General features: G+C 50.4%; 2 protein-coding genes across 11 annotated transcripts in view; one reads left to right on the top strand and one right to left on the bottom strand.

Annotated features, from left to right (window-relative positions):
- Iqce (IQ motif containing E) overlaps positions 1-7,914 on the bottom strand; it is a 44,777-nt gene extending 36,863 nt beyond the window's left edge. For 4 of the 8 annotated variants that reach the window (XM_048436873.3, XM_048436883.3, XM_048436879.3 and 1 more), the window contains exons 1-3: positions 7,795-7,910; positions 4,982-5,029; positions 3,233-3,278 (exon numbers count right to left, since the gene is read on the bottom strand). In XM_048436873.3, coding sequence (XP_048292830.3) covers positions 3,233-3,278; positions 4,982-5,029; positions 7,795-7,830 — 130 coding nt within the window. In that variant the 5' untranslated portion in view covers positions 7,831-7,910. Of the gene's footprint in view, positions 1-3,232; positions 3,279-4,981; positions 5,030-7,555; positions 7,615-7,794 lie in introns of those variants that run through there. The other 4 variants (XM_048436874.3, XM_048436875.3, XM_085683443.2 and 1 more) reach the window with 4 other exon arrangements.
- Positions 7,915-9,840: 1,926 nt separating this feature from the next.
- Brat1 (BRCA1 associated ATM activator 1) lies at positions 9,841-22,776 on the top strand. Of its 3 annotated transcripts, none has more exons than XM_048436868.3 (14): positions 9,841-9,969; positions 10,699-10,842; positions 14,615-14,769; positions 16,021-16,168; positions 16,594-16,966; positions 17,142-17,261; positions 18,414-18,505; positions 18,669-18,787; positions 18,863-19,049; positions 19,217-19,290; positions 19,429-19,531; positions 19,665-19,763; positions 19,879-20,054; positions 20,643-22,776. In XM_048436868.3, the coding sequence occupies exons 2-14, from the start codon at positions 10,716-10,718 to the stop codon at positions 21,336-21,338; spliced, it is 2,469 nt and encodes an 822-aa protein (XP_048292825.3). In that variant the 5' UTR covers positions 9,841-9,969; positions 10,699-10,715; the 3' UTR covers positions 21,339-22,776. The 3 variants fall into 3 exon arrangements, with proteins under 3 accessions (XP_048292825.3, XP_048292826.3, XP_087759456.1); XM_048436869.3 differs by lacking the exon at positions 9,841-9,969 and adding an exon at positions 9,980-10,159 and having other exon boundaries at positions 16,024-16,168; XM_087903330.1 differs by lacking the exon at positions 9,841-9,969 and adding an exon at positions 9,980-10,159.
- Positions 22,777-24,489: the final 1,713 nt, after the last annotated feature.

Below are 24,489 nucleotides of genomic sequence, written 5' to 3'. Positions count from 1 at the left end.
TATAGTTAGTATACATAATACGTATACTTGTTTATATATACAAGTAATATAAATAAGTGAATATATAAACATATACGTAAATATACATGTATGCATATAACATACATATGCAATAACATTCCTCTTTTAATTTTTACCATAAAGAATGTGCAGGGGCTGGAGAGATGGCTCAGTAGTTAAGCATGCTTGCAGTGCAATCATGAGGACCAGAGTTCAGATCCTAGCACCTATGTAACAAACCAAGCAACAATTCCAGCTTTGAAGGAAACAAAATCCTTTTCTGACTTTCTTGTGTGTACAGGCATATGCTCACACACACACATATATTCAACATATACTCAAATATATAATATAGATACCTTTTTTTTTGATATGGTCTCACTACGTAGCTTGACTGTCCTGGAACTCTCTCTGTAGACTAGGCTGGCCTCGAACTCAAAGAAATTCACTTGCCTCTGCCTCTTGAGTGCTAGGATTAAAGGTGCACACCACCACTGCCAGCTATAAATAAATCTTAAAAAATAAAAAGAGCCAGACATGGTGGCATGCCTAAGGAGGCAGAGGCAGGCAGATCTCTGTCAGTTTAAGGCCAGCCTGGTCTATATAAGTGAGTCAGGCCAGGCAGGGCCACACAGTGAGACCCTGTCTCAAAACAAACAAGCAAGCAAGCAAGTAAAACGGGTGGGGCTGGTGAGAGGCGCAGTGGTAACAGAACTTGCTGCCAAGGCTGCTGACTTCAGTTTGGCTCCCAGGAGCCACGTGGCAGCAGGAGAGACCTGACTCTTACAAGTTATTCTCCCACTCCCACAGGCATGCTATGGCACCCGGGTGCCCAAACACATACACATAAAGAAATAAGTATAAAACACTAACTTTTCAGAAGGGAAATTTGAAAATGTGAAATTTTCTACTGATGTTTTAATTCTGCTATACTATGACACATAATATCCAGTTAAACTTCCTTCAGATTCATGTATAGTTTTGCATAACTGTGACCATAATGAACATATGGTTTTACTCCTTTAGCACTGAGTTTCTCATGTTGTCACAAGGGGACCACAGAAATAATATTTCACTAAGCCAGGCTGCGGTGGCGCACGCCTTTAAATCCCAGCACTTGGGAGGCTGAGGCAGGTAGATCTCTATGAGTTCAAGGTTAGCCTGGTCTACAGAGCCAGTTCCAGGACTGGAACCAGCCTGGCAGGTCATTTCTTAAGAATACCAAGCTCAGGGCTGGAGAGATGGCTCAGCAATTGAGAGCACTGACTGCTCTGCTAGAGAACCCAGGTTCAATTCCCAGCACCTACATGGCAGCTCACAACTGTCTGTAATTCCAATATCTGACTCCCCTACACATACATGCAGGCAAAACACCAATGAAAATAAAAATAAACTATTTAAAAGAAAATATACCAAGCACAGTCAGGCAGTGGTGGCATATGCTGTTTGAGGCTAGCCTGGTCTATAAGGCTAGACCAAGTTCCAGGATAGCCAGGGCTACACAGAGAAACCATCTCAAAAAGGAAAATAACAAAACAAAGAATGCCAAGTTCTGCATCAGAAGCGTTTTGGAGGTGGAGGACCATGCACACACCATGGCACTTGTGTGGTAGGCTCCAGAGACTGGATCTAGGTCATCAGGTGTGGCTGTAAGCATTTTGGCCCACTAAGCCCCATCTTACTGTCCCAGGGGATCATGTAAACCTCTGAGAGCCTGCAGATGGAGTTTCTCTATTGAACTGAGCAGAACTGAGATTCATAGTAAATCCCACGCCTTGAGTTGCCAGAATCCACATGAGCCTGAGTCCAAAATTTTACACTTTTCTTATGTGGAATTCCAAAGAACATTATTTTAAATTAAAACCTGTCAAAACCCTCAACTTCTATATTGGGCTCTGCATGGTGGTACGTCTTTAATCTATGACTAGAAGGCAGAGGCAGGCAGATCTGTGTGAGTTGTCAGCCTGGTCTACACAGTGAGACCTCTCAACAAAACCCCAACCCCATAAACCTCAATGAGAACATGTTAGCTGGTAACCTTTATGCAGGAAGCAAAGTTAACTAGGAAACCATGCTTCAAAAACATGCCACACAAGCCAGGCCTCATGAGGCCACCGTCCAGTCATGCACTGATGCAGGCGCCAGTCTCAGCAAGACTCACCCTAGCAGACCACCAACTTGTGTTGGTAACACCAGTCAGTTTTACTCTACTCGGGTAGCATGAGCAAAGGTGCTGGCGACCTGAGGTTCAGATCCTTGCTCTGGGCAGTGTGCCCAACCCTAGCCAGTGATTCATTTACATGTGAAATCCAGGTGTGAGCTCCCCAACACCCTCTGCCCTGTGTTGGTAGACAGATGACCTGATTCCCACTCATCTCCACAGAATTGTTAAGGATGAAAGCAAGCACAGGAGCAAAGTCATCGGACAGCAGGAGGCAAGCCTACAGTTCACTGCTGACTTAGGTGGAGACTCCACAGCAAATAAAAACAACGGGAAGTAGAAAAAGACAAGATCTGCTGAGTAAATTGGGAGCATGGGGACCTTGGGAGAGGGTTGAAGCGGGAGGGGGGGGGTAGGGAGGGGAGTAGAGAAAAATGTAGAGCTCAATAAAAATAAAAAAAAAAACAAAAAAACAAAACCACAACCCTCAGCCGGTTGGTGGTGACACACACCTTTAATCCCAGCATTTGGGAAGCAGGAGGCAGGCGGATCTTTGTGAGTTCAAAGCCAGCCAGCTTAACCTAACTGGTGAGCTTCAGACTAATGAGAGAACTTGTGTCAGAAAAGAAGGCGGACAACATGGCTTAGGAGCTTCCATGTGCACATATGCATGCATATATGCATGCCCACATGCAGAGGTGGTTTATAAATGTATGTGTGCACACATGCACATAGGTGTGTGAATACACACACAGGCTTCCTATCACTTCAGCTGTACCCTGGCTTCTTTGAGAACTCAAGAGGAAGGAAAGGCAACCTCTGTTCTATACTGTTTTACGGGACAGCAACCTGCACAGTGCTCTGGGACCAAGGTTCCAAAACAAACACAGGCAATCATGATCCTGTTGCCACAGAGTCTCCCTCCCCAACTGCACCACCGAGTCCCTTTCTCCAATCACACCAGAAAAGCAACATCCTTCACTTTCTTCAGGACACAGGGGAAAGGCCATTCTTGCCACACTGCAGTCACAGTGGGATAAAGGGACAGCCAGACTATCTGATCACACTTACTTGGTGATGTGGAAGGAGGTTTCTGGCAACCTTTTCTTTTTGTTTTCTGCAAGAAAGGAGAAGCAATGTGAAGCATGCTGGGCTTCCTGAGAGACCTCAAGGGCACTGCTGGAAAACCAGACAGTGGGGAATGAGAAAGATGGGCCCCAAAAGAGACCCTGGCTAGGGCAAACCTCTTGGAGGTTTGAGCCATTTCACAGTGAGCCTCACACATAGGAGGCCTAGGGCTGGGGTTGGGAGCCAAAAAGGTCACTCTCTCTGAGAGCGGTGGTGCTTGCCTTTAATCCCAGTATTTAAGAGGCAGAGACAGGTAAATCTCTGAGTTCAAGGCCAGCCTGGTCTACAGAGTGAGTTCCAGGACAGCCGGGGTTACACAGAGATACCCTGTCTTGAAAACCAGAAAAGGGTTTTCTCTCCTACACTGCCCTCATTCCTGCTCTTCATGCTGGTGAGCACCTGTGTGCCCACAGCAGGTGCTATAAGATGAATCCCTTGCAAGTTAAACCCATGGCAGATCCCTATTAGGGAAGAGAAATCTAGCAAGGAAGAGGGTGGTGTGTGGAAAACAGTCTCCTCAGCAACCAGATGTCCATGTAGCCAGGTAGTCTGGTGGGAACAAGGTTATTTCTACAGCTCCTAGGGCTGGGTCTTGGAGAGGGACCTGCCTTTTTTTTTTTTTTTTTGAGATAGGGTTTCTCAGTGTAGCCTTGGCTGTCCTGGAACTTGCTCTACAGAACAGGCTGACCTCATACTCAACAGAGATCCATCTGCCTCTGTCTCCTGAGTGCTGGGGTTAAAGGTATGTACCACCACTGCCCAGTTGTGACCTGGTGTTCTAAGTAGCTTTAAAGCTGGGCGTGAGGGGCTGGAGTGTAATTCAGTGGTAGAGCACCTGCCTAGAATCCCCCAGTGAGGGGCTGGGGTGTGGCTCAGTGGAAGAGCACCTGCCTAGAATTCCTCGGTGAGGGTCTAGGGTGTGGCTTAGTGGTAGAGCACCTGCCTAGAATCCCCCAGTGAGGGGCTGGGGTGTGGCTCAGTGGTAGAGCACCTGCCTAGAATCCCCCAGTGAGGGGCTGGGGTGTGGCTCAGTGGTAGAGGGTGTGCCTAGAATTCCCCAGTTATGAGATAGGACATGATTCTTCAGTGTATCCAAGTCTGACCACCTCTGCCAGTTTTCTTGACTAGTTCCTAGCTCTCTGGGGATCCTCTGTGAGCTGCCATGTGGGTACCGGGAACTGCATCCACACACTCTGCAAGAGCAACAAGTGCTTTTAATCACTGAGCCATCTCTCGAGCCCTTCACAATTTCTAAAACTAGCTCAAAAATGATAACCTCAGTTTTTGTTATTTTGTTGTTGCTGCTGCTATTGGTTGAGACAGGTTCTTAAGTAGCCCAGGTCAAATGACATGAAATTTATCTTCCTGCCTCTATCACCTCCCAAATGCTAGGATTACAAGCATGTACCACCATGCCCAGTTTACACAGTGTTAAGAGATAGAACCCAGAACTTCCTGCCTGCGAGGTACATACTCTGCCACTGAGCTATATTCCTTAACCTTGAAATTGATTTCGGAAAAAAATAAAAAATTTAAAAATGATCATCCCAGTTATTTAAAGTCAACTAACAGACTGCAACTTCTCCACCAGAGGCAGCTCTGGGCACCAGTATTCTGGGTCCACCAGCATCGGGGGAGACTACACACAGAAGGGACACTGACACGGGGACTGTCACCCCTACCTGTACTCACCGTCTCAAAGTCGGAATCAAAGGTAATTGCAGACAGACTGTCATCTCCCTGGAAGAGATGCACACGGGGTCATTGGAAGGCACTGCTCGAGTTCCCCAGTCCCATTTGCAAATTGCCCGTCCCAGCTCCAGCAACAGAACTCAGCCCATCTCACAGAACGGCATGTGACATCTCGATCTTTCAGCGGCCAGTGTAACCCGAAAGTCAGAAAGGAGGGGTGGGAGCAGGGGATGCCACGCTGGAAAAGTACATGCTGATCAAGCACAAGAACCCGAATTCGATCTAGGGCTGGGGTAGAGACAGGCAGATCTCTGGGGCTCAATGGCCAACCAGTCTAGCCTACTGAGTGGATTTGAGGCCAGTTAGACCCTTCCTCAAAAAAAGGCGTATGGGTGGATAATGTCTTTGAAGAATGTCCTGTGACATTCCTCGGGCCTCCATTCATGAACACACACAGGAAGTGGAACACGGTGGTGGGGAGAGTTAGAGGTTCTGCCTGGCCAGCTGAGTCTATGTCCAGAGGTATGGCGGGTCCTCAGGACTACTGTGTGCCTTTGACAGTGTTCTCAACTCCAGAGAGGCATTCCATTCTTCACTGTGTCAACAGTCTGACTCTTACTCACCTTCCACTCAAAGTAGGCCATGTCCTGGCAGAGCAGAGCAGTGATTACACGTCTTCATTTCATTTTTTTCTATTTTAGACAATATTTTAAAATATTTCATATTTTAAAAAGGTATTTAAACTCTGTGTGTGTGTTGTGTGCACCCACACATGTATGTGTATGTAGGTGCCCACGGATGTCAGAAGAAAGTGCCAAATCCCCTGGAGGTGGACTTACAGGCAATTGTGAGCTCTGACGTGGGTGATGGGAGCCAAACTCCAGTCCTCTGAAAGAGCAACGGCTACTCTTACCCAGAGCTATCTGTCCAGTTCCCACCCCCATATACTTTATTAATGTGTTGTGGATATATCTATCTGTGTATGTGTGTTCCTGTGGATGTGTTTGTGTGTATGTGTGTGTATATATCTATCTGGTGTGCTCGTCTGTGTATGTGTGTTCCTGTGTATGTGTTTGTGTGTATGTGTGTGAATATATCTATCCGGTGTGCTCGTCTGTGTATGTGTGTTCTCGAGTGTGTGTTTGTGTGGAAATCTGAAATAGTCATTGTGTGTCCTCCTTTACTCCCTTCCACTGTGACACAGGCTTTCTTGCTGAACCCAGAGCTCGTTAATTGTGGCTCATCTAGTTAGCCGGCTTGCCCAGGGGATCCCGTCTCCAGTTCCTAAGCATCGGTATTACAGCAACTGTACCCATGTGGCTCTGCTGTGGGTTCTGGAGATCTGAACTCTGGTCCTAGTGCAGGCAAGCATTTTACCCTTGAAGCCTTCTCCCCAGGTCTTGGTTACAGTCTGGACAACACCTCCTGGTGCTACAAGTCACCATTTGGGAAGCTGAGGCAGAAGGAAACCAAATTTGAGGCCAGCCTGGGCTACATACAAAGTCAGACCATTTAAAAAAAATATGGAAAGTGTTAGCAACAAAGTTAATGGTAATAGTTACAGAACAATAGGAATACGATGTTTTAACCTGTGGGGAAAAAGATGTAAATGAAAAAAAACAACAGATATGAATTGGCTTTCTGTAGATTGCCAGGTTATGGGTAACTTCCCAAGACTGAAAGAGCATTATCTTTGTAAACACAAAGTTTGTGTGTGTGTGTGTGTGTGTGTGTGTGTGTGTGATTTCTCAGTAGCGATGGAGCCAGTCCTTGAACTTGCTCTGTAGACTAGGCTGGCCTTGAACTCTCAGAGATCCATCTGCCTCTGCTTCCTGAGTGCTGAGATTAAAGGTGCGGGCCACTACTGCCTGACCACAGGAAGGTTTTAACTTTTTCAAGGTCTGGAGAGCCCTGGGTGGTGATGGTGGTGGTGGTGGTGGTGTGGCCCAGTGGCAAAGCACTTGCTTGGGGCAGGGGTCTGACACTCAGCAGAGAAGTGATGGCCTAGAATACCCCAGTGGCCGCATGGGGGAGGTTCATCTGTAGCGCTCTGGCCTGGCGAGGGGTTCAGCCTCCAATAGCACACACAAAGCAAACAGCAACCGACCTCCTAAACTAGGTAAGACTTGGGAAGTCTCCTCCGCAGGGACAAGTAGGAAATCCTAGTTGCTCTCTGCTGACCAGAAGCATAGTCCCTTAGCCTGTGTGTCCCTTGGACCCTTGATAAGTCATTCTGCTCATGGCCAGGTTCCTACCTACCTCCCTTCAGTTCCCTTCTCAATACGATCCCAGAGGGTTTGCTTTCGGTCCTTTGGACATAGCACTTTCCCGCCTCATAGCCTTTGCATTTATTGGTCCCGCGGGCCCTAAACTTTTGTCTTTGAGATTGAGGAATTGCCTATCTTATAGCCCCCACTGGAATGCACAAAGTTCACTTGGTACCCGCACGCACAGAGGGCCAGAGGGTCGATGCCTCTCTGACCCATGTAGGGTTGGCCGTGGGGGTGGAGGCCTTCTCCTTTGCGTGGGATCGCTCTGAGGAGTCACCGGAGTGCAGCCTGCAGCAACACTTACGAGGTGAGCTCGTCACCAGCCAGTCGCGGCCTCAGACCCGCAGTGCGCGCGGGACGGCGCAGTCCCGGGGGCTTCGTGGAAGCAGTGGCCTCCGCGAGCGCGGGCCGGAGCTAGAGGCTGCTAGGGCACGGGCAAGGTGGCGGCCGACGCCCGGGGCTAGCTCTTGTGCGGTAACAATCGGCTTGCGGGAGCTGACTGCTGCCGTGAGCCTGTCCTCCCGCTGCCTCGGGCCTCCTTACCGTCTCCGAGGCTAGATCCGCGGTGCCCAGACTCATAGTGGCGGCGCTGTGCGGCCTCCTGGGCGCTGCGAGCTCGGCTCTCAGCGTAGGAGGCCTGCCAGCCGCCCTGCTGCCATGGCAACTGTGCCGCGGCTACAGGGCCCCGGATGTGGTCCCCCCCCCCCCACCAGCCTGGCGAACCGTGCGCGCGCGCAGAGTGAGCATGGGCGTGGGGGCCGACCATGCACTCTCCCGGGGTTGCAGTACGCTGGTGGGGTTTCGGTTTCTCTTGCTACATGAATTGAGCCCAGGGCCTCCTGCATGCAAGGCCGGCACTCTACCTCGGAACCACATTCTCAGCTGCAACTTCAGGAGCCCCAGTTGGGTTTCAGCAGATAGTGGCTGCAACTGTGTAGTCCAGTGGACAGGGCTTCTAAGGGTCGCCATGTTGAGTAGACACGGGACAGAGTGTAAGGCACCATTGTTAGTGATAGGCGCCTACTTAAATGTTTGTTTTTTCTCTAAATAATCTGAGATGTTGGGGGCCAAAGTGACTCCCTAATTGTTAAACCCGAGGCCTTTCGCCTTGAGGAAAGGACAGTCCACACCAGGACTACCCATCGGCCTGCTCCAACCGCTTTATACGCTCCGCTGACGGTTTGCTATTCCTCACAAGCCTCCGACCTCTCCAGGGAGGACCCTGCAGCTTTTCCCACCCAGGCCAGTTGGGGAGCACTTCGCTGGTGGCCCAGGAGGCCAGCGCTAGTGCAAACACAGTATCTCATTTGTCTCCGGGTCATCCAGCCTCTGCCTCCTCTGTGCAGGGATTACGAGTGTTTATCACCATACCTTGCTTTTTTGTTTTTTCTTCTGAGTCTGTCAGTCGCCAAACCGAAAGGGTGGGAAAAGCAAGCACTTAACCAGCCCATTCCCCAGCCCGCATTGTTTCTGAGTAAACAGCTCTCCCCAGCTGGGTGAAATTGCAACATTAAAGCTCAAACCAAGGTTTTTGAGTGTTTTACTTACTTACTTGAAAAAGAACTTTTTCTTTAAAAAATTACTTTGAGACAGCGTGACTAGCCCTAAACTTACATAGGTACATCAGTCCTGAGCTTAAAGTCAAAGGCCCCCACGCCCTGCCCTGAGAGATATAAGCTTGTGTGAGTGTATGCCAACTGTGCGTGGGTGACCTCAGGGCTGGGGACCGAAGTCTGGTCCTCTGTTAGAATAGGAAATACTTTTAACTACTGAACCATCTATCTAGCCCCTGCTTGACTACTTTTTAATTTTTATCACTAATAGAGTGGGCTGAGGCCGTGAAGAGCCACACAACTGCAGGCTTTGGTAACTGGAGGGTCCTGACACTCTAGTTCCCGGAGTTTAGCGGTAGCCACTGTAGGAGGAGAGAGTTTCAGCACGGAGGCCCCATGCACGAACTGCCATCGACCGCGACCGCCACCGTTCACAGCAGCTGGAAACAACAAAATCTAGGAAAAGGCAGGGACCACACGTGGCCAAAGGCCAGCGAGGCCCCGCCTTTCAGTGAATAACCACGCCCACACCGAACCCGCCTTGGCGATGCTCCGCCCACTTTCTGAGTGGGCGGGCACCACTTAGTGTCGGAGTTGGGTGGTGTGATTCTTCCGAGTGAGTGAAAATCCCAGGCTGTACCCAACCGGAGTGCATTTACAGGGTTTTGAACCTTAGAGGTGATCGGAGCGGCGTTCATGATCATCACCGGGCTCCAAGGGCACCGTCCTCACTTTTTCTCGCCCCGTGACTGTCACCTGGGACAGTCTTAAGGCAGGGCCTGTGGAGTAGCCTCAAGCGGAGAAGGGAGGAATCAGCAGCACTAAAGGGCGGAGCCTGTAGCCACGTGGAAAGGAATTGCGTCAGGGGCGGGGCCTCGGTTGCGTGCTGCGAACTCGGGCGGGGTGGAACTTGAAGAGGGCCGGGTGAAGCCAACTCCCGCCCGGGGCTAGGACCTGTGATGGTGTGGGGCGGAGCCTGCGGCTGCGTGGACCGGACTCTGGGGCGGGGCAGAACCTGGGGAGGGCGGAGCCTGGGCCAGCGTGGAGCGGAATTTGCGGAGGCGCGGGCGGGGCAGAACCTGGGGAGGGCGGAGCCTGGGCCAGCGTGGAGCGGAATTTGCGGAGGCGCGGGCGGAGCCTGTTGCAGACACCGGAACCTCAGCGGGTGAGTCGCGCGCACATCAGGGATTCACATCCCGGTAACGCGGAGTTGAATCTCCGGACAGGCACTTGGGGCCTGGTGGTGCATTCTGCACTCTCGGGCCTAGGCCCGTAGCTGAGGGACGCGGGGGCGGGATTCTAACCCTAGCTGACTCGAAATCGCGGAGTGCGCACCTCTTACCCGGAATTGGGAGGTATGGACGACGAATGTCGGAGTTGAGACGGACCGTGCCGGGCCGACATAGCCCTCCAAGATGCATATTTCTGTCCTGAATGGACACCTTCCGATGCAGGCCGCAGGGTTGTCACTTGCAGCCTCTACCGACCTGGGTTGTGACACACACATTCCTCTGCATTCCTGGGTCTCATGCAGGTTTCTCTTGACCGTTGAGAGCAGACTCTAGGGTCAAGTGCCTGGATGGACAGTCCCCTGCATATTTGGCTGATCCCCTGACTCTGTTCTCCCCGCAGCTAGGTCAGTAGGCAGTTGCACCTCCACCCCAACGCACCAAACCCTTAAGTCGACTGGACACCTAAGGCCTTGTAGCTCGGATTAACATTTCCTCTCTCACCAGGATCCCCTGGATGGAGCTTAGTGTCTGTGTGAGCTCAAGAGTTCTGGCCCTGATGAAGTTTTTTGAGCCCCTCCCCCATCATAGCAGCCATCGGAGGTTGCTATGGCTGGTGTCTTAAGCCAGATATGATCATGACTGATCCATTACTTCCTCTGTAGGTACTGCTGCCCTGATCATGGACCCAGAATGCTCCAGGCTCCTCCCTGCTCTCTGTGCTGTTCTGGCAGATAACAGGCAGCTGGTGGCAGATGACACCTGCTTGGAGAAACTGCTGGATTGGTTTAAAACAGTGACGGAGACAGGTACAGGCATGGTGTATAACTGTTTATTTGTCTGGTGTCTTTCCTTCACCTCTTTGAGGCTCTCTGGATGATGAGGGAGAGCCAAGATGGCGTACTGGGGCAGCAGTCCCATCTGAGTCCCATCAGACTTCCCGCTGTCCAGTTCACATTAGGTGTTTGCAGAGAGCACGCCTGCATTGTTTAGCTATTTTTGTTGCATTTTACTTAGCTTGAAGAACTTAGATCTCACACAGAAGTAGAAGTCAGGGAAAGTAGGCCAGCGCTACATAGTGAGTTCAAGGCCAGTCTGAGTTACGGTTTTGCTGTGTGGGTGGATCTTAATTTATTTAATCACTTCCATTGTTTATGTTTCCAATTTTTTGTTATTATAAATAGTGCTGTACCAGCTTTTTGGCTTTCCTTGTGCGTGGGTACCCCAGCAACTGGAACCTTTTTTTTCCCCTCTTATGGTTGAACCTTGTCTTCTGACAGGGTTCATGGTCCTTGTCTTATCGTTAATACCTACCTTTTTCTTCCTTGGTTTTCTGTTCCTTTCCTTTTCTTTTGAGACATGATCTAGTGTAGCCTAGGCTGTCCTCAGACTCACTATGTAGCCAAGGATGACCTTGAACCTCTGGTCCTCCTGTTTATGCCTGCATTCTGGGATCACAGTGTGAATCATCACTCTCTGTGTTTATTGGATGCTGAGGATGGAACCAAGGCTTCGTGCATGGCAGAGAAACACTTTACCAACTGAGCCACATCCCCAGCTTTATCTTTTCTTGTGTGTTTCGTTTTGCCTGTTTTCTAAGTTGCAGGATTTAAAAGGGCAATAGTCCTGTAAAAATGACATGTTAGTTGAATCTTACTACAAATTTAGCTGCATGGTACTTTTGTAATTTAAGGTTTTTGTTTGTTTGTTTTGTTTTTGAGTCGGGGTTTCTCTGAGTAACAGCCCTGGCTGTCCTGGAACTAGTTCTGTAGACCAGGCTGGCCTTGAACTCATAGAGATCCACGGGTCTCTGCCTCTCAAGTGCTGGGATTAGTGTGATATGTGTGTGTGTTTGCCTATGTATATGTACATCTTTGCTCACGAGACCAGAGGTTGACATTGTCTTTTCAATCACATCCTCCCTTACATACTGAGACTGAGGCAGCGTCTCTCTTTTCCCTCTCACTTGAACCAAGAACTTACCAGTTTGGCTGTTCTAGCAGGACAGCTGAGGGTCCCCTGCCTATGTCAGGAGTGCTGCCTGCACAGCATTTATATTGGTTCTGAGAATCTGAACTCTGGTCCTGCACTGAAAGCTTTACCTACTGAACCATTCCCCAGCCCTTGAAGCCTAGTTTTGTTTTTTTTTTTTTTAAGATTTATTTATTATGTATACAACATTCCTTCCATGTATGCTTGCATGCCAGAAGAGGGCACCAGATCTCATTACAGATGGCTGTGAGCCACGATGTGGTTGATGGGAATTGAACTCAGGACCTCTGGAAGAGCAGTCAGTGCTCTTAACCTCTGAGCCATATCTCCAGCCCTCAAAGCCTAGTTTTTAATCACGTTTCTATAAGTAATTTTACAGAATTGTGTGTGTGTGTTCTGCGTGCACACACAGGCATCTACAGATGAAGGTCAGAGCGGGATATTAGGCATCTACCCTCACTCTCCACCTTGAGACAAGGACTGTTACTGAACCTGAAGTTACAGGAGACTAAACTTGCTGGCCAGGAAGTCCTTGGGATCTGCCTGTCTCCACCTCTCCCCCAACTCTAGAATTAGAGGCCTGCAGAGACATTCCTGGCATTTTTGTGAGTGCTGGGAATTCGAACTCAGATCTTCTTGCTTGCTGTGTCTGTCTTATCCATGGAAGCCTCTTTCACAACTTTGGTTTCTTTGGGGGCAGGGTTCAGCTGTGTAGTCCAGGCTGACCTGAACTCACCATCTAGACCAAGCTGACTTTGAACTCAGGGGTCTGCCTACCTCTGCCTCCCAAGTGCCACGTTTAAAGGTGTGTGCCACCACATCTGACCTGTAAGTGTTTTTTTTTTTTAATATTTATTTATTTATTTATTATGTATACAATATTCTGTCTGTGTGTATGTCTGCAGACCAGAAGAGGGGACCAAACCTCATTACAGATGGCTGTGAGCCACCATGTGGTTGCTGGGAATTGAACTCAGGACCATTGGAAGAGCAGGCAATGCTCTTAACCTCTAAGCCATCTCTCCAGCCCTTTTTTTTTTTTTAATATTTATTTATTTATTACTGTAAGTGTTTTTAAAGAGCTTCATCGAGATGCGATTTACCTGCCAGAGTTCACATATTTAAAGTTTACCAGTTCAGCTGGGCATGGTGACTCACACCTGTAATCACATTAGGGAGGCTGAGGCAGGAGTGTTACCTCGGCTACATAGTGAGTTCAGGGTTGGCCTGTTTCGAAAATGTATATTTAAAAAATTAAAATAAATGGATGGAAATAAAGTGTACCGGTTCAGTGGGTTTCAGTCAACTTAGGAATGTCTAGTCTCATTTTGTAACTTTTTTGTCCCCCCCCCCCCCCATAGATAAATGTCCTTTGGGAGGCAGTTCCTCCTCCCACCTCTCTCTCAGGTTTCCTCAGTTTTTAAAATGTCCCACATGATAGAGCTGTGCCTGTTGGTGCAGGCCTGTTGTCCCTGCTAATGGGGGCTGAGACCAGAGCATTATGAGTTTATGGTCTAGGCCGCACAGTGAGTTCAAGGCAACTTAGCAAGAAGCTGTTAAAAACAAGAGCAGCAGGGTTGGTAGCCAGATGTGACAGACACTTGGGAGGCAAAGGCAGGAGGATGAGGCGTTCACAGTAAACTTCAGCTGCAAGGCTAACCTGGGCTAGGAGTCCTTGTTTAAAATCAAATAAACAAACAAAAAACCCCAAACAATAACAACAACAACAGCAACAGCCAAAGGCCAGGGATGCAGCTCAGGAAAAGTGCTTGCCTACCGTTCCTGAGGCCCTCTGTCTCCCACCAAAAGGAAAAGCCAGGCATGGTGTTACGAACCTATAATCTTAGCGTTTGGAAGATGGAGCCCGGTAGAGCAGGAGTTCAAGGCCAGCCTCAGCTGTGTAACACATTCAAGACTAACTTGTGTTACAGGATTACAGGAGACCCTGCCTCAAAAAAAGTTCCACATGTTGGAATGAACAATTTTCCCACTTGTTGATTAGATTGGCTTCTGCTGTTCATATCTGCTATGTTTGGCAATCTGTCCATGTAATGGTTTCTCAGAGGTGTGTAAAAGTCTTCTTCTGAGATTGTAAATTCAACTTTTTTTTTTAATGTAGTGTTGCCTTTAATAGCTCGTTATTTTATTTTTTCCTCTCTCTCTCTCTCTCTCTCTCTCTCTCTCTCTTTCTCTTTCTCTCCCCCCTCCCTTTTCCCTCTTTCCCTCTCTCCCCTACTGGGGGATTCTAGGCAGGGGCTCTACCACTGAGCCACACCCTAGCCCCTCACTGGGGGATTCTAGGCAGGTGCTCTACCACTGAGCCATGCCCCAGCGCCTCACTGGGGGATTCTAGGCAGGTGCTATATGTGGAGTTACAGCCCCAGCTCTTTGTCTTTATGGTTCTTGTCTGTGTCTTTTATCTACTGCTCAGTCATTGACTCTGGGATCTCTTCCTTAATGAATTTAGGTTAGGAGCTATTTGTTGCAAGCTCCCCCCAGGACTACTCAATCCTGAAGGATAGGGATGTGTGAGCCACTTCTAGAGAGGTTCTCTGGTCACTGCTCTCTTGGGATGCCCTGTCTCCACAGAGTCCAGCCTCCAACTGCTGCAGGACCACCCCTGCCTAATGGAGCTGCTGTCCCATGTGCTGAAACCACAGGATGTGAGCCCCAGGGTCCTCTCCTTTGCTCTACGCCTTGTTGGGATCTTTGCAGCCCAGGAAGACTGTTTCCAGTACCTTCAGGTGAGTCTTTGTCTCCTGTGTGCTTGCCCTTTAGGGGCAGTCATCTTCTCCTCTGGATTAGGGCCTCCTCAGTACCTGGGTCTCGGTGACTGGGCCACAGTGCCAGGATTTCAACCCCAGTGTCACCCCACTTTGCTCCTCCTTGGAAACACCAGGGATGATGATGACTGTCTTTCCGTTCTCACCGGCTGTGCGATCCTTGCCGTGTTCGGAGTTTCTCTTTCTGATGGTGCCCGTGAGGGCTGGAGGACACCCCAGGTGCTTTCTCTGCAGCACAGCCATGGATTGCATGGGGGAGAGAGCAGAGGGGTCCACATGCAGTGACCTCCTGCCCAGGGAAATCCAGCTCCATGGGATCTGGTGTCCTCTGCTGGCTTCCACGGGCACCTGCTTTCATGTACATACCTATACTCAGACATATGCACATAATTAAAAATATTGAAAAATAGTAGAAATCTTTCAAAGAAAGAAGAAGGAAAAGAAATGTTTGTTCTTCCTCTGCCCTCTTTCCTTTCTCACAAGGGCAGAGCAAATGGTGCCGGGGCCTGGGAACGGCTGTGTGGTGCCAGTTGGTGCTTTCACCAATCCTGTTGGTTTTTATTTTGTTGTTGGAAGGTTTTTCCCCCAAGACTTTATTTATGTATTAATTTGTTGATTATTTTGTTGTTGCTCTTTGAGGCAGTGTCTCTCTGTAGTCGTGGCTGTCCTAGAGCTTGCTGTGCAGCCCAGGCTGAGGCTGGCCTCGAATTCCAAAAGGAATTCCTGTCTCTGCCTCCCAAGTGCTAGGATTAAGGGTGTGTGCTGCCACACCGGTGCTTATTTTTTATTTTATGTCTGTGGGTGTTCTCCATACAGTATGTCTGTGGGTGTTCTCCATACAGTATGTCTGTGGACCACATGCATGCAGCTCTCTCTGCATGACCTGTGGAGGTCAGAGGAGGGCATCAGATCCCCTGGCACTGGGATTTATATAGTTGTGAGCCGCCATGTGGGTGCTGGGAGCCCAGCCTGGATTCTCGACTAGAGCAGCCAGTACTCTTAAACCCCAAGCCACCTCTCCAGCCCCTTGTTTTCGTTTTTGAGATAAGGTCTTAACATGTGTCTTTGGCTGAACTAGAATTCAGAGACCCACGTGCTTCTGCCTCTGAGTTCTGGGGTTAAAGGTGTGTGCCACTGAGCCTGGCTTCCCCAGTCCTGATACACAGTAAAGCCTCTCCCTCTGCTTCCCTGATGCTTTTCTTTGCTTCTTAGCAGGGGGAGTTGTTGCTGGGGCTCTTTGGGGAGACGGGTGCCCTCAGCTGGGCAGCCTGGAGTGTGCCCAGTGTGCGCAGTGGCTGGATCCAGGGCTTGTGCTTCCTGGTACGCCACCCCAGTGCCCTGCACTTCCTGGCTGACAGTGGTGAGTGTCTTCCACGCCCTGCCACAATTTATCCATCTCACTCTTGCCTTGAAATCCTGTGCTGTGGGGTCTCCCCGGAACACCTGAGCATCTGAGTCTAGTGTTCTCAGCAGGGGAAGGGTGGTGGTCTAGAGTTGTCAGGATAAGCACAAATGGTTATAGGGATCTTGTCATCTTTGACTCCTAGGATCTGGGTGGCCCCTGGGCCAGTATATTGTCAAGCAGTCATGAGTTGGTCCTTGAAACAAATTAGAACTAGTTTGACGCTGCATTGGCTCTAAAGCCAGCATGCTAGACACTCATGTTGTGATTGCTTGTGAGCAGAGGGGTGTCTGGGTGCTTTCCCTGAGACCTGGAAGGGTGTGATAGATAGGTGCCCTCTGCATGATTCCTCATTCAGGCTGACCTTCTACTGCCCACTCCAGGTGCTGTGGACACGATCTTCTCCTTGCAGGGAGACCCCAGCCTGTTTGTGGCCTCTGCAGCCAGCCAGCTCCTAGTACACATCCTGGCTCTGGCCATGCAAGGTGGGGCTTCAGGGTCCCCCATCCCAGAGGCTGCTGCCTGGCCTGTCTGTGCTCAGAAGATTGTGAACCATGTGGAAGAGTCCTTGCATTCCAAAGCCACTCCACAGGTCACACAGGCCCTGAATGTACTGACCACCACCTTTGGGCGCTGCCATAGCCCCTGGACAGGGGTCCTCTGGGGGCGGCTGAGTTCCCCTGTTGCCTGCCTGTTTGAGAGAGATCCCATTCCAGCTGTCCACTCGCTCATGGACCTCCTTCTCAGCGTGGCCAGGTCAGGTGGCTGCAGGGGCTGAGGGTGAGTGGTGATGCCTGTGATGTCTCAGAACAGCTGATGCTTCAAGGGAAGGGCCTAACACTGTCCCCTCAGGGGATGGCATCGTCAGGACTGGGCACGCCTGTAGCTGTCCAATTAGGCACTGATGGAGGAGTAATTTTTCTTTCTGCAGGTCTCCTGTGTTGAATTTTTCAGCCTGTGGCTTGTGGGAGATGCTGGCCCAGACTCTGAGCCGCCTGAGCCCCACACAAGCTGGGCCTCTAGCTCTGGGGACCCTGAAACTTCAGCATTGGTATGATTGGGGTTGCTGAGAGTGTTACCCTGATGGTTGGGGAACTTTGGAAACTGGAAGCCAGATATGAGAACGGGCCAGGTGGGAAAATAGCTAGGTGGGATCGGCAGATATTACAGCAGTGGTTGCCTCCTTTTGTCCCTCTGTCCCTCCCGTCTCTCCTTCCCCTTTCTCTTTCCTTTTCTCAGTACTTGTTATGGAACTCAGTAACTTCATATATGCTAATCAATACTTTCCCTCTGAGCCATGCCCCCAGCCCCTCACTGGGGGAGTCTAGGCAGGGGCTCTACCACTGAGCCACACCCCAGCCCCTCACTGGGGGTTTCTAGGCAGGGGCTCTACCACTGAGCCACACCCTAGCCCCTCACTAGGGGATTCTAGGCAGGGGCTCTACCACTGAGCCACACCCCAGCCCCTCACTGGGGGATTCTAGGCAGGGGCTCTCCCACTGAGTCATACACCAGCCCCCTTTTCTTCTTATTTTGAGACAGTTTGCACTGACTTTCCCAGGCTGTCTTTGAACCTTACATCTCCACCTCAGTCTCCTAAACAGTTTGAATTGCAGGCATGTGTCACCGTACTGAGCAAAACAAAGAACTATTTGAAACAACCCTTTTGTGGTATCCCCAGATGTAAATAAAGCTAAATCCCGAGCTATCTGTAGCTGTCCTCTGACCTCTGCTGTGGATGAGCCAGGCTCCTGGAACCCCATAGTGTATACTCCAGGGAGTATGCAAAGGTGTGGGTTTCTAAGTGTGGGATGCAAGGAGGATGAGTGCTAAGTGTCTGAGCAGGCTCAGTTCACCAGGGTGGTCTATCACAAAAGTGAAAAAAGATACTCGGGTCATTGAACACTGTACGAGCATGTTTGAACACTACTCAGTGAGCCTGGAAATTGCCTGTCACTCTGATCAGGGAGTGTGAGCAGGTCTTCTGGGGACCCTGAGTCCCAGGAACTGCTTCTGAGGATATCAGGGCCAAGCCTGCAAGCCTTGGTTAGGCTTCTCCCCCTATCCTGGTCCTTAAGCAGTAGCTTGCAGAGAAATTATGTTAGGGAGCCTGCACCCTTGCTTGTACTGAGCCACTATAAATTTGCTGGGGATGTTCAGATGGCAGCCAGAGTATAACCCTCACTGTGTTTTGTGTCCCCAGTCCCCAGGAACTGAGAACCCAGGCCTTCAGTGTTCTCCTCCAGCCCCTGGCCTGTATCCTGAAAGCTACCACTCAGGCACCTGGACCTCCAGGTATGCAGAGAGGGTGGAACCTCCATCTTTAGGCAAAGAAGAATGAGCTGCTGTGGTCCCACCCAGCCCCTCAACTAAGTACAGTTGGACAGCATCCTTGGAGAGCCCTGGCCCCTGCTGTAGATGGTGGCCACTATAGGGATTCTGTTGGTTTTGGCCTCAGGCTTGCTGGACGGGGCAACAGATAGCTTGCTGACTGTGGATACGCTCTTGTCATCTAAGTCAACCTGTGTCGGACTCCTCTGCCAGACTCTGGCTCACCTGGAGGAACTACAGATGCTGGTAGGTGCAGCCCTGGCCCATGTCCATCGGGGCCTATGACCCCAGGCCTCTACTCACCCATCCTCCTTCCTGCAGCCCCAGTACCCCTCCCCCTGGCCCCAGGTGCCCCTGCTGGGAGCTGCGGTGACCATATTGCGTCTCTGTGATGGCTCGGCGGACCCCTGCTCCAGTGTGGGAGGTCGTCTCTGTGGGACTCTGGGTGGCTGTGTTCGTGTCCAGCGAGCAGCCCTTGACTTCTTGGGGACACTGTCTCAGCGAATGGGTGAGTGGTTTCTCTGGCACTGAGTTCCATTTTCTCTTTTTCTTCTGTGGTCCCACCAGGTTCTCCTATAACCCTGCACTCTTACCCCTGCTTTCTTAAGCTTGGAGTCCATGCTCCCAGCTGGGTGGTGGGCTCTGGGTAGATGCTGCCATTCATGTCTGTTTCAGGCCCCCTTGAGTTGGTGCTGGAGGTGTTTGCAGTCCTCCTGAAGACCCTTGAGAGCCCAGAGTCCAGCCCCACGGTATAGTAAATGGGTTTTGGGAGACCTGCTCACCTGGGGACCTTCTTGCTTAATAATGCTTCCAGTAGGGGCCACACAGCCCTACCCACTCCAACTAGCCTGCCACTCCAACTCTCAAGCCTGTCCTGCCCATTCTAGGTCCTGAAAAAGGCCTTCCAGGCTACCCTCAGATGGCTCCAGAATTCACACAAGACCCCCAACTGCTCTGATCTCAGCCCTGATGCCCTGCTGTTCCTTGGAGGTAACCCTGGTACCTTGTAGAACTGTATCAAGCTGGAGAGCTGGGGTGGAGACTGTTGGGGGTTGGGCAAGGTAGCCCTGAGTGAAGGCAGAGTGTGACCCTAGAGGCCACTGACCACCCCTTCCTGGTACAGAGCTATTCCCCATACTACAGAAGCGCCTGTGCAGCCCGTGCTGGGAGGTGAGGGACTCTGCCCTGGAGTTCCTGACACATCTGATCCGACACTGGGGAGGTGAGCACCCTCTGGGCAGGAGTGTGTGTTATGTGTTTATGTGTCCCTCTGGCTCTGGGGCTCCCAGGCTACCTGAGTGGCATTTGATCATAGCTGTGTGGCATTTGATCCCCAGGGCAGGCTGACTTCAGAGAGGCACTGCGTTCCTCAGAAGTGCCCACACTTGCCCGCCAGCTCCTCCAAGACCCCGAGAGTTATGTCCGAGCAAGTGCGGTAGGAGCTGCTGGGCAGCTCTCTAGCCAGGTCCTACAGGCCACTCCCGCCAGCTCCGAGAACCCGCAGGCTCAGCAGGTAGGAGCCGTTCGTTGTTGTTGGTCCAGTGAGTGGGTCAGCAGCTGGTCAGATCTGTAGCAACTGCTCCTGAGAGTAGGGCTATCCAGAGGGACTGCCAAGGAGCTGGGGGCACAGGGCACAGTGCCTGTGCTCTTCCTGGCACCCTATCTAAGACACTGTGACGCCATCTGAATGGTAGGCAAGGGCAAAGCTGAAGAGCGGAGCATACAGCGCACACTGTGTGAAGGGCAGAGCAGCACATGGCTCAGGCCCGGGTGGCCGCGGACTTGTGTCTCCTGGCTCATTGCTATATTAATTGCTTTTCTTGTTGCTGTGTCAAGATGCCTTATGAAAGCAAGTTAAGGAAGGATATAGTGGGGCTTGCAGTTTGAGGGTACAGTCCATCGTGGTACATGAGTCAGGCAGCTGGATAATTTGCATCTGTAGTCAGGATCCGGAGAGTCCGGGACCCCAGCACAGTGTCTCCTCTAGCCTTACCTAGGGACTCCATCACAGTTACTCCTAGAGGGTTGTCTTGTAGGTGATTCTGGATCCTGTCCAGTTGATACTATCATGCTGACTTTTCTGGAACTCTCCAACTTGCAGGGCCTACTTATGGACCTCATGCATATCCTGTCTACGGACTCAGAGGGCTTCCCTCGGAGGGCTGTCTTACGGGTTTTTACTGAGTGGCTGAGGGATGGCCATGCTGATGTGGTTCAAGACACAGAGTGGTTTGTGGCCACTGTGCTGCAGGCAGTGAGCCGGGATCTGGACTGGGAGGTCCGAGTGCAGGGTTTGGAGCTGGCACAGGTGTTCCTCACCCAGGCAATGGGGCAGCCCAGCCTCCACTGTCCCTATACAGTGGGCCTGCCTGAGGCCACCTCTCCCAGCCCACACCCGGAATTCTTGCGAACTCTCTGCCGTCTGCCGCTCTTTGAGTTTGCTTTTTGTGCCTTGCTTGACTGTGACCGACCGGTGGCCCAAAAGGCCTGTGACTTGCTCCTCTTCTTGAGGGACAAGACATCTTCCTGCAGTGGCACCCAGGAGGCTGGGGATAACCCTAACTCAGCCTCTGTGGAGGCTGTGCTGCAGAGGTGGCGGGAGGGTGAGCAGGGCCAGCCCCTGGGGGACCTGGAGCCCGAGGCTATGCTAGCTATCCTGCGGTCCCTAGACCTGGAGGGCCTGCAGGACAAGCTGGCCAAGAGCAGTGACCATGTGGAAAAGAGCCCACAGTCCCTACTACAGGACATGCTGGCCACGGTGGGTATATTAGAGGAGAATGAAGCTGACTGCTACTAAGGCCGTGTCCCCATCCTTCATCTCTCGCCAGCAGCAGGACTCCAGCCCAGGCCAGCTGCTCATGAAACCCTCCAGGGAGCGGATCAAAGTTGCCACATTTTAAGCCGGGTATAGTGACACAATTGTGGTTCCAGAGTTTTAAAGGCCAAGGGAGGAGAGGTAGAGCCAGTGTGAACTAGATAGCAGTCCTGTCTCAAAAAACAAAACAAAAGCAAACCAAAACAAAACCTCTACCTTTTGTGTGCGTGTGCATGCAGATCAGAGGTCAGTCCCTGGTGTCATTCCTCAGGTGCTGCCCACCCTGGTTCGTGAGAACAGGTCTCACTGGGCCTTGGTTCTCACTGACGAGACTTGCCGGTAAGCTCCAGGAATCCTGTCACCTCCTCCCAGCACTGGGATTATAATACTGCATCCCCACACCTGGGTTTTTACGTGGGTGCTGGCGTCTGAACTCAGGTCCTCATGCTTGCACGGCAAGCACTTTATCCACTGACCCGTCTCCCCGGGTCCTACAGAATCCTACCTTCTGATGTATTATTAAAGAAGTGGCTTGTTTTCTGCTTAGAACAAGTAGTGTCCAAGTCTGTAATCCTCCAAGCTAATTTTGTCTATGGTTAACACAAGGCCCCACTGGTGTATTCTTACACGTGGCCGTTTGGCGCCCTCTACTCTATCCAATGACCAAGGTTTAGAAGTCCCGTAATCTGTAATTTAATTACTTGTGGGGTGGTGGTAGTAGTAGACGCCTTTAATCCAGTATTTGGGAGGCAGAGGCAGGTGGATCTCCGATTTCAAGGCCAGCCTGGTCTACAAAGTGAGTTCCAGGACAGCCAAGACTACTCAGAGATAGCCTATCTCAGAATAACCAAAAAAAAAAAAAAAAAAAGAAAAAGAAAAGAAAAGAATTAAAATACTTTGAATGTTGTTCAAAGTTGCAGCTGTGTTCTGTTTAAAAGGGAGAAAAAGCTCCATTTTAAAAGAGAAGAACCAGGGCACAGCTACAGTGAAAGGAACACCGACATCCAGCAGTGTAGAAAGCTCAGTGGCTGACATCTCGAGCTCACTCACGACCTTCTGGACTTCAGAAGGCTTGGGCAGCTCCGCTTCCGGACTACCGTCCACAACACACACAGCTGCTCTTCCAGACCTCATACCTGTGGGCATCCCATGGTCCTGGCTTCTCAAATATGCTGGGGCCTCCACCAGTGGTCTCTCCTGGGTTCTTTCCATGATCACTTTAATCCTGTGGCTTTTATGTGGTGAAACAGGTACCACACGAGTTTACCAAATTCAGCTGCCAGCTTGAGACACAGTCTTGACCCCCCTCTGGGCCACAGCTTCTGTGTGATTCTGAAGAATTCCTTCTCAGATTGACCTCAGTGGTCCTGGTCTCTGTTGATCACAACTGATCAAAAACGAATTCTGAATTTAAATATATCACGTGAGTGGCCCCAGTAGTTTTTCTTCCTTCTCAAACTGTCAGAAGCAGGCGTCAGTCATCTGCGTTCCTCTGAATGCTCCCACAAGCTCTCACGTAGCAGTCCGTCAGGCTTGTGCACTGCCTGAGGTTTTCTGTTGCTGTGAAAAGATACCATGGCCACGGCAACCTTCATAAAAGCATTTAATGGGGTGGCTTGAGGTTTAGTCCATTATCATGGCGGGACATGGTGGTGTACAAGCAGATGTGTTGCTGGAGAAAGCTGAGAGTTAATACATCTTTACTCAAAGACAACGGGAAGTGGTCTGCCTCACTGGGAGTGGCTTGAGCATATATGAGACCTCAAAGCCCGCCTCCACAGTGATACACTTCTTAATAGTGTCATTCCCTTTGAGGGCTATTATCGTCCAAACCACAAGCGCTCAATGGTGTTTTGAGTTCACAGATCCAGTCACTTCTACAATCCTTCCCAAAATAACATGGTCAGGTCTGTCAGCAGTACCCCACTCCTGGTATCAAGTTCTATCCTTTGTCTCCTATTACTATAATAAACACCATGGCTTTCTTAGGACTTCTATTGCTGTGAAGAGACTCCATGACCACAGCAACTCTTACAATGGAAAATATTTAATTGGGACTGGCTTACAAGTTGAGAGATTTAGTCCATTATTGTCATGGTGGGAAGCATGATGGCATGCAGGTAGACATGGTGCTGGAGAGGTAGCTGAAAGTTCTAGATCTGGATCAGCAGGAAGAGAGTGACACTGGGCTTAACTTGAACACTCAAAACTTCAAAGCTCACACCTGGTGACACATTTCCTTAACAAGGCCATGCCTCCTTAACAAGGAATAGTGCCTTTTCCTACAAACCTATGGGAGTCATTTCTATTTTAAACCACCACAATAGCCAAAAAGCAGCTTGCAGAAGAAAGGGTTTATTTCATATTTTCCAGCTTATGGACCACCTTGAAGTTAGGGTAGGAATTCAAGCAGGAACCCGGAGACTGGAACTGAACCAGAAGCTATGGAAGAGTTCTGTTTGCTGTCTCATGGCTGCTCAGCCTGCTGTCTTACAGCACCCAGGAGTATCTGCCAAGGAATTACACTACTCACAGTAGAGTGGGCCTTAATCACTCATTAAGAAATTGCACCCCCAGATTTGTCCATAGGATGGGGGCAATTTCTCAGTTGAAGTTCCGGATGTCTCTAGCTTGTCTAATTGACACGATACTAACTACACATGAGAAGATCCTTTTCCCCAGGTGAGATCTGGTGCCCCCTGGGAAGGTACCTGGCTCCATGGGTGAGGGTATGTCTTCTGGGCTCTGTCATCCTTTGGTCTGTGGGTGTTTATAGGCCATACCATCATGGTTTCTCTACTTTTATTTGCTTTGTCTTATTTTTGAGACTTGCTTCTATGTATCCCATGCTAGGCTCGAATTTCTACATAGATGAGGGTGATCTTGAATTATCCTGCTTACACACCCCAAGAGCGCTGGCATGACAGGCATGCACCACTCTGCTCGGTCTTTGCACTGCCAGGGGTGGAAACCAGGGCCTCGTGCATACCAGGCAGGCCTGCTATTCACCGAGCTACAGCCCCCAGTCTTTGCCGAGCTTTATAGTGATTGACTTTTGCCAGTGTGATCCCCGCCCCACCAGAACTGCTTTGCTATTTGGGACTCCTGTGGCTCCATAGAAGCTTCAGGATTG

The sequence above is a fragment of the Myodes glareolus genome, chromosome 2, assembly GCF_982192425.1.
Source record: "Myodes glareolus chromosome 2, mMyoGla1.1, whole genome shotgun sequence".
Lineage (NCBI taxonomy): Eukaryota > Metazoa > Chordata > Mammalia > Rodentia > Cricetidae > Myodes > Myodes glareolus.
This window is presented reverse-complemented; position numbering and strand designations above follow the sequence as displayed.

What these genes read in the sequence shown, in the direction of transcription:
- Brat1 (XM_048436868.3), top strand. Translation starts at nt 10,716, where the DNA reads ATGGACCCAGAATGCTCCAGGCTCCTCCCTGCTCTCTGTGCTGTTCTG. An exon ending in GCACTTCCTGGCTGACAGTG is followed by an intron (nt 16,169 to 16,593) that starts GTGAGTGTCTTC and finishes TGCCCACTCCAG; the next exon opens with GTGCTGTGGACACGATCTTC. An exon ending in TGCCCTGCTGTTCCTTGGAG is followed by an intron (nt 19,532 to 19,664) that starts GTAACCCTGGTA and finishes TTCCTGGTACAG; the next exon opens with AGCTATTCCCCATACTACAG.